General features: G+C 49.5%; 1 protein-coding gene across 1 annotated transcript; it reads right to left on the bottom strand.

The window, feature by feature from the left end:
• Positions 1-283: 283 nt before the first annotated feature.
• Positions 284-7,367, bottom strand: PIGR (polymeric immunoglobulin receptor). The gene is made up of 10 exons (XM_074163126.1): positions 7,282-7,367; positions 6,701-7,026; positions 5,479-5,808; positions 4,522-4,845; positions 3,743-4,057; positions 2,638-2,785; positions 1,973-2,091; positions 1,517-1,642; positions 1,313-1,371; positions 284-415 (listed from the first exon to the last, which is right to left on the bottom strand). The coding sequence occupies exons 1-10, from the start codon at positions 7,365-7,367 to the stop codon at positions 284-286; spliced, it is 1,965 nt and encodes a 654-aa protein (XP_074019227.1).
• Between the last annotated feature and the right edge of the window lie 1,782 nt (positions 7,368-9,149).

Genomic DNA, 9,149 nt, shown 5'->3' with positions numbered 1-9,149 from the left:
TGGTGGGGCTGGGGCTGTCGGTGGGCTAAGCTGCTCCAGCCCCTGCCGTTTCCCAGTCCAACCTGCTCGCTCAGACCTGCGCCTCCAGCCCAGCCACCCCACTTGGCATTGAACGATTCCTCCTAAATCACCTCTCAAAGCTGAATTTAAGCAAAAAAAAAAAAAAAAAAAAGTCAAGCTAAAGCAATTGCGGTAGCAATAAAGGGTGCTGCTTGCTGATGTCTTGCTCTGCTCCTCAAGGTAGAGTCGGTCCCAGTCGCTGTCACCTCTTGGTCTCTCGCATTCAGATCTGGCCCTCCCAGTTCGGGGGGGACACATCCAGGGCAGTGCTGTCCTCCCCGGGGCCACCCTGGGCGATGCTGGTGGAGGTGAGGAGGAAGGCGGAGTAGGCGAGGTCAGCATCCTCCTTGGAGCTCTGGAGAAGGACAGGGGGACACCGTCAGGGGGCCGGGGATGGGCAGCAGCACATGGCAGGAGAGAGGGCAGTATTAAGAGGGGCAACACTGTGGGGCCACGGGTGCTTTGGGGTGATAGGGGCAGACAGGGTGAGTGGGACAATCTGGTGCTGGGCAAGAGCATCACGCCTTTGCTCAGCCCCGGGGAAGACCCCAAATGGTTGTGGGTTTGGGACTCCACAACGTGCCTGTCCCCACATTTGGGCACCCAGCTCAGTTGCCCTAAAGCTGCTGGGTTTTACTGGTTTCCTGATAGTTGCCTTTATTGCTCTGTTTCAGCTTTTGGCACTTACAACACCTACATATCGCCTTTGGCTGGGGGCTTTTAGAAAGAAGGGCTTGCATCTGGCACCTTTGGTTAGTGTGGAGTGGGTGGCCCTTGGCCATGATCTTACCAAAGGGAGGAGAGGCAGGGGGGAGGCAGGGGGGTGGCAGGGGCTTGCCACAGCCACAGGAGCAAGTCACAGAGCCCTCCCTGCCCACCTCTGCCCCCTGAACAGCTGATGTCATGGGAGCATGGTGCTGGGGGAAGGCTGGGAGGTGGGATGTCCTCTGGCTTCTGGTCATCTGCTTATCCCAGTCTTTTATATCTATGGTAACAACCAAGCCCTGATCCTCCTGACCCTACTTGGGGCTGACTTGGGGTACTGTGTTATTGTGCCTGCCAAAACATGGGGTCAGGAAAGGGTTAAGGTCCCCCCACTGATGCTGATCTGCAGCAGGTGGTGGGACCCAGGTAAGATGGAGAGCACCTGGGTATAAATAAGGCCCCCGGGAGAAGGCAACCCCTTTGGCAGAGGCTGGAGGTCTGCAGTGGTGTTTCCCAGGTCAGTGTGCTCTCTCCTGCCTCCTCTTACCCTTTTTGCTTTCTTTGTCTCAGCAGCACTTTCTGGGGTCTCCGTGGTGGTGACGAACTCTGCAGAGAGAGGAGGGGAGGCATTAGGGTGTGGGGGTCATCCCTGGGCAGGTATTTCTGTGGCTTTTGTGGGGTCTCTCTGCAAGCCCCCTCCCAGCACCCCTTGTCCACAGGGCTGGAGAGCATCCCCCAGGCAGCCACCTACCGTCCCCTCCTATCTGGGTCTCCTGGGTCTCCTTCACACAGGCATTGTTGCTTGCGCCGTACTCCTTCACGCTTTCGAAGTCCGACATGCTGATGTTTGTCCTGTAGCTCCCCACGGACACCAGGTCTGTGAAGAGGGAGGAGATCGATATCCCGCACGGAGCCGGTGCGAGCGCATCCGCGTGCCAACCGCATCCGTGCAGGGAGACACCGGGCAATGCAGAACCCAAAGCCCCCGGAGGGGTGGTCTCTGTTTCACCCCTGTCTCAGCCCGGGCACCCTCCCTGCTGGGTGTTGGAGCCGTATGGATGGGGTCAGCGGGAGAGATGGGGTCCCTGCTCCCCCCATCGCACGGGGGGCACCAGGGGAGCAGCTCAGCCCAGCAGCGGGCACAAAGTACCATCTTTGTCTTAATATCGCTGAGATTTCTTAGAGATGAGAAAGGGCAGGGACTCACCAGATCTCTTCAGCTGCCTGAATTTAAAAACGGCGAAAACTGCCACGAGGATCAGGAGCACAGCACCAAGAGGGCTCAGGATTAAAACAAGTGTATTGGGGCCGTGGCTTTCATCAGAGCTGGAGTGGAGGGAAAAGATGTATCATTAAGCTGCAAAATGCATTTTATTATTATTATTATTGAAGATCGAATAATGTATATGAATTTCCAACAGTCTAAAATCTATGATAAATACGAGTGAGTGTGATGTGATTTAATTAATGAGCTGTATCCCAGCACATCATAGGGGAACAAACAAAAATGCAGGACAGAACTTGTGCCAAACCAGCTACATCAGCAGCTTGGTTATAAACGTGTGAAGGAAAGCTCCCTAATCTTGACAGAAGTATTTTCAATTAGTTTTGCTGTACCTGGAATCTCTAATTGTTCCCTTCTGGGACTGTATTTTCTCATTTGGGCTAGAGACTAATTTCAAGAGATCTTGCCTTTTGCTGTAACTTTTTGCTTCTTTTCCTCTGATGTTTTAAGCTAAGTTCTTTGAGGGCAAGATTATTTTTTGTTGTTGTTGCAAAGCCACACACGCAGTGTGCAAACACAGCACCGGCAACGGGCTGATAGGAACTTCACAAATATGATAAATGACCAGAGGCTTGGAGGGAACCAACCTTCCCGAGGCAGCTGCGTTTTGCACCTCAGAGCCGCTCTGGGACCTTCCCTGGGGAATAAAACCATTCTCGGCGTGGCTGGGGGGCTCGGCGTGGCTGGGGGGCTCGGCGATGTCCAGGAGGTCAAGGCCACTGTTGGCAGCGCTTCCTACATTTCCCAGGGGAGAAGAGGCCGTGAGTCGCGCAAGCGGCAGGACGGAGACGCTGACGCAGAAACTACTTGGGTGTATTTGGTGCATGTGGAACCGCAGCGGGTTTTGGCTGTACGTGAGAGGCTCTTTGAAATGGGGTTTAGAGATCTGAAACAATCTTATTTCAAATAATTTGTTGCAGAAGTCTCAAGCGGGCTCCCTCTCCTTACACACTTCTGAGAAGTCTTGCATTTCGAAGTTCTGCCTCTAGTATTTCCTGAGCAAATTTTGAATACTTGGTTTGCTTTTATTTCTAGCTCTTTGCCCACCAAAGGCAGTGAAATAAGACTATTTCTCTCTGGTTTCACTTTGACCATCATCCGCTGACGATGGTTGATTGTGGGATATCTAGTGCTATACGTTTTTCTGCTCAGCTTCTGACAATATTCCTTCTCAAGAAAAACGAAATACTGTGCCAAAGCTGAGACTAAGCCCCTTTCTGTCCCAGGGGAGTGGGTGTTAGCCCTTCCTTTCCTGCTCCCTAATATTTTCCTGTTTATTATGATAATAAGCTCCCTGGAGCAAGGTGCGTCTCCAAACTCGGTGCAGCCCTTCACCTGACAGGTGTCAGAGGTTGCTTAATTTAAATGATGCTACAAATTGTAATGGCAATAATTAGTCAGGACCGGGTTAAAAAGTAAAAATGGTGTGGAAGGAGGTGATTTTTACACTGGTGGGGTTTTTATGACCAGGAAGCAAAAACCAGTGAGTGGATGAAAACTTCTATGAAAAGTTGTGCAAAATCAGAGTGATCTTGGCACCTTCTCTGGGAGGCTGCCTGGATGAGAGCACTTCTGTTTTGAGGTGCTGCAGCCTAGTGGATGTGGAGAGGACTTTTCCCTCAGCAGAAGGCAGCCTGATTCACAGCCCCGAGGAGAAGGAAACCCCCTGCCCGCCTTTGCCTTAGAGCTCACCTCCAGTTACCTCCAGGTACACTGCCATGGTTTCCCCAAAGAGGTTGCCACGCTTCACCCCGCACCAGTACCAGCCTTGGTCTGTCTTTGCCACCGAGTCAAAGGTCAGGATCACCGTCTTGTTGTCGGTGTCACAGCTAACGTCCATCCCCATCTGCCTTCGGTCAGAAGCAGGCATGGGGGTGCAGCCGGTGTTGTTCCACTTGCACCAGTACTTCTGGTAGGAGTAGTACTTGCATGGATAAGAGCAAGTTAAGTCGACCCGTGAACCCTCTTGCGCCTCCACTTGTTTCTTTCCCTCCAATCCAGGTTGTCCTGTGAGGGCAAACAGAACATCAAGACTGATGTTACTGGTTTCAGTGGTGGGAATGGTCATCAACAGGTAGTGGTGCTGCTAGAGATGGTGAATCAGGAGATGCATTTTTGAAGGACAGTGCTCCTTACATTGCTAAATTAATGTTAACAATGCTGTATGTGCATCTCTGGGTGAAAGCTGGGGTATTTTTTTTTGCAAGGCTTAAGAAATACTTGCATGAGAAACTCTTATCAACACTTCCCCATAAAACTGAAGCCTTGTGTTTCCATTTTAAAGCTACTGGGGTGTGGGGAGATTGAACTTTTATAAGGTGAAACATTGTGCCAGGGTTGGACCTCACATTGATGTACTTTTCTCTTCCTGAAAAGCCAGATCTGCTCTTTTGTGGTTTGTACCTACTGAGCAGGCAGAGAACTGCCAATGCACGAGTGTTAGGTCCCAGGTTCTTACAGCGAGCTCGTACCATCTATGATCTTCAGCTCAGTTGATGATTGCTGCTCATTCTCCTTGTCTGTCATGCACCAGTAATAGCCTTTGTCACTGTCCTTCAGTTGGTTGAGGATGATGGTGTACGTGTTGTTTTGTGGGTTGTCGTACATGGCCACTCTTCCTTCATACGTGGGATACACAAACCCGGTGTTCTCTATGATCTTAGCACACCCGTTCTCTCTCCACTTGCACCAGTACTTCACTGAGGACCTTCTTAGAGGCTCGTAGCGGCATTCAAAAGTTACCGAACTTCCTTTTACTCCAAATATTGTGGGCTTTCCTTGAGGAACCTTTGTCTCTGGAGATAAAAATGAAATGAATAGCTCTAGAAGTCTAACTTTTGCCCCTGTGGCACTCTCCCAAGCGAATAAATATTATCAGGTCAAACAAAGCTGTTTTGGCTAAAGCAAGGCAAGGTGAAGCTCAGGGGTGCAGACAGTAGGGGACTGTCCTGGCACTGCCAGGAATTAACCCTAAAGGGTCTGTCAGGCCTTTCTTTTTCCCAAATCCACTGGGCGGTGGTTGTCTTTGTACTGACATGTCAAAGTTCTGCTCCCTTTGCTAGGAGAAGGGCAGGTCTTCTCCTTTCTACATCTCTCATCTTGAGATCTAAGGAACTAAGCCTTGAAGAGATCATTTGCTTGTCTCAAACTGGTAGGCAGAATTTGCCTTTTGGAGTATTGGACTAGCCAGGCTGGGGAAGATACCTAGCCACTGCTGGGAAGGTTAAATCATGATACAAGCGTTATTAGCGATGGTTTAGTATGTTACAGATACTTCTTTCTATCCAGTTAGTTATCTAGATAGGAGGACGGGATAATAGCACTCTGTGAAATTAAATTAAAGTTCTTGTTAAAGTGAGACTGTTAGTGATGCTGCTAAAGAGAAGCACAGATAAAGGGAAAAAACCCACCAGGAATAGCTTACTCACCCTCATAGACGTGCACGTCCAGCTCCTTGGATACACCGCTCTCCCCATAGGTGCCAGCCCCGCACACGTACAAGCCAGAGTCCTCCCAGCCCATCTGAGTTATCGTGATGCTGAATGAGCCCGCAGACTTCGTATTGCTCAGCAAAACTCGCCCAAAATAATCCTCACCATATTTTTGGTGAGTATCGACAACGTTCTGGCAGCCGGTTTTCTCCATCTTGCACAGGTATTTCCTCGCGCTTGCATATTCATCCCCAAAGCTGCAGAACACGGTCAAAGTACTGTGCAGCTTCACGTAGAAGAGCTCAGCCCCCTCGGGTACATGTGGACCTGTGCATACAGAGACAGCAGTCACTGCCCACTGCCAGCTCTGCCCATAACTGTGGGTGACTCCCTTGTACCTTCAAAGGCTTTTTTTAGCATAGGCTTTCTTTGTCCTTTGCTATATTATATGATCATGTGCCATTCCTGGTCAGAGCATGATCATGGAATTGCAGAATGGTTTGGGTTAGAAGGAACCTTAAAGATCTTCCCATGGGCAGGGACACATCCCGCCAGACCAGGTTGCTCTAAGCCCCGTCCAACCTGGCCTTGAACCCCTCCAGGGATGGGGCAGCCACAGCTTCTCTGGGCAACCTGGGCCAGGGTCCCACCACCCTCACATGTAATGATCTACCCAGCCGTGTCCCATGTCTGAGACAGCATAGAGACCTCAGTCCTGAAATGTGTTTCACTGCCCGCTCTATAGCGGGGTTTTTTCCAGAGCCTTCTTGCTAAGGGACGTGCCATGAGTTTGTACCATGCTCTGTGCCTGTGGGGTGTCATCCTGCACACCGTGTTCCCCTGGGCTTGACCACAGCCAAGGGCTGTTCCATGACTCGCACAGCCATGGGTTGGAGGGTACATTGGAAGGGCAGGCAGTGCTGCCCTCAGACTGAATGCATCTCCATAAACTTCAGTGGCTGAGAGATGTCAGCAGTTTCCAAGCAATGTCTGTGACCTTAAGGTGAGGTTCGTTTAATCTGATTTTTATGCCAGAGTTTTAGTCAAAAAAATAAATTCTGTAAGAGGAGAGGGGGAAAATGAAAACTGCTGTTTCCTGAAAACCTGGAGCATCTCGAGCTCTTAGACACTGGACACACTATCTGTGGAGCCTTATTAAAAAACAGGAGAAAAAAGTAGAAGAAAATAATAGCTTAAGGAGCCCCAAGACTGTAATTACCTTCAGAAACATCCAGGCTGACTTTGTGGGAGAGCCCTCTGCCATTGATACCAATACCGCACTGGTAGGTGCCTTCATCTGCCTCTGTGAGCTCAGTCATGTTAATCTGGAAGTTCTTTGCCAGTGGGTAGTCGATGATGGAGACTCTGCCTTGGAAGCCTGGAGCGGTGTAGCCGCTGGTGGAGACGATGGTCGTGCAGCCTGTAGCTGTTTCCTTGCACCAGTACTTTCTGTCGTGTCTGTTCACGCTGGTGGGAGGGTAGAAGCATTTCACGGTGACTGACCCCTTGAGCAGCCCATATACCTGCTGTGGTCCGAACACAGGGCTCTCAACTGCAAGAGGAAAACACGTTGGCTGTAAATGTCAGCTCTGCTACACAACCATATGGGACTGCAGCACAGGACGGGTGTACCAGGGCAAACACGGACCCTGGGTTGAGCAGCATCATGGGTCTGACAGGTCCCATGGCAGTGGTGGGCACTGATGGGGGAGAGATGTTCCCTGAACCCTGCTCCCCACTCAGAGATGCCACCTCTGGGCTTAGGCCACCCACAAGACCCGTGTCCCTGACAGGTGACACTTACTTGCTGCCTTGGGGAGGTGTCTGCTGCTTGAAGATTGGGCTGGGAGGAGGGCGAGCAGGAAGATGAATGCTAGTGAAGTCATTTTTCTTGCATTACCTGAAAAAAGCACAGAAGTTGGTGAATAATCACGTTTTCAAAATGTTTAAGTTAAATCATCAAGTGATGTAATAATCCTCATGCCTGAAGGATATGAGAGCTGTGGCTACTTGAGCTGGAGGCAAAAATACAGGATTTAATCGCTTCTGTCAAACGATGGGATGGGAATGGGAAAGAGGGAGCTGGTAACTCTGTTCTTGCCTGTGTTGCTGCGTGGCATCGTGACTGCCCGTGGGTCTCATCCCAACACCCCAACCTTCCCTTCTGTAAAATGAGGGGAGCTGTTCTTATGACAAACCTGGTTAATGCAATGCCTAGAAGCCACCAATGTCTCCATCAGAGCAGAGCGTCCCTGGGGCAGGCAACAGCCTCTCCATGCACAGCGTAGGAAGCGATTTTTGGCCAAACCAGAAGAAGTTTGATTCAAAATCAGAAGTTATACCTGGTTTTACGTTTGTAAATCAGAACAGCCCACCACTAGGCTGAAGTCCAGAAATGGTGGAAAAGCGCTGATCCCTGGCAGGTATCAGCAACCTGGCAACCCAGAGCTCAACTGCTAACTTGACCCTTGCCAGAAGATAATGCTACTTCTAATAGTTTAATAGCTGGGGTCTATATTTTCTTTCGATGTTGTTCATGCAGTGAAAGGAAGGCTTGTTCCCTTGTGAGCCCAAGTGCCAAAACCACTCCTTACACAAACCTGCTCCCACAGAATGGTTTGGTTTGGAAAGGATCTTTGAAGATCATCTAGTCCAGCTCCTTGCCCTGGGCAGGGACATCTTTCACTAGGTTGTGCTGCTCAAAGCCCCGTTCAACCTGACCTTGAACACTTCCACTGATGGGGCACCTACAATGTCTCTGGGCAGTGTCTTACCACCCCTATTGTAAAAAATTTATGTCCAAATTTCTTCCCTATGTCATAGAGCAGAATTCCCATCTGAAGCCAGTGTTTAATTACTGCTCTTTGTTTCCCTGATCTCTTCGAGGACACACGAGAGAAAAAGGGAAATATTTCCACCTCCATTTTTTTTTTTTTTTGTTCTTTCCTCAGCTGCTGGTAAAGTTAGTGAGATGCAGGGATTTACCCCTCATCCCCACGCCTCCAAGAATCAGACTTAGGCCAATAAAGCACTGTCCCACCTGCACATCCAACAAACCTACTGCACCCAAATTAACCCTCGGCCAGGACTCAAAACGATGGCTGTTGGGGAATGTCAAACCAAACTGCAGGGCTCTTGAAATGTGTCCATAGTCTTCAGGATATTTCTGACCTGCCCCTTGTTTAGGACTGAGTGACAGCTCAGAGGAAGCCAAGGCTCTTAATTCTGTTGCTTAAAACTGTTGTCTTTGGCCTGAACTGAGTGTGCTGTTGGACACTGCCTTGGTGCAGTGATGGGAATGCGCATTTCCTGAGAGTGGCTGTTGATCTACACGTGTACTAGTTCTAGAGAAGATGATAGGTGCCAAGTCTTTATAAACATTCAGAGGAATTTGATTTCAGGGCGTCAAGTGACACAATTTTATTAAGGGTAATTCCCAGTAGAAGAAAAAGTCTTTTATTTCCGTGTTAAGATGAAAGGTGTTCTTTTGTGCTTTCTTCCTTGTATTGTGATTTCTAATTGCTCAGTGGCCACTTGTCCATGGCTAATAATTAACTCACTGAGCATGAAAAATGCTCTTTCATAGATATCCCAGAAGTAGCCAGCAAGACAAACATATTCAGCAGAAAGCAAACAATATGGCACAAAAAGGGCCTTGATATTTGTCC

Source organism: Numenius arquata, chromosome 24, assembly GCF_964106895.1.
Source record: "Numenius arquata chromosome 24, bNumArq3.hap1.1, whole genome shotgun sequence".
NCBI classification, from domain to species: Eukaryota; Metazoa; Chordata; class Aves; order Charadriiformes; family Scolopacidae; genus Numenius; species Numenius arquata.
The sequence above is the reverse complement of the archived record's forward strand: the minus strand, read 5'-3'. Positions and strand labels throughout refer to the sequence as shown.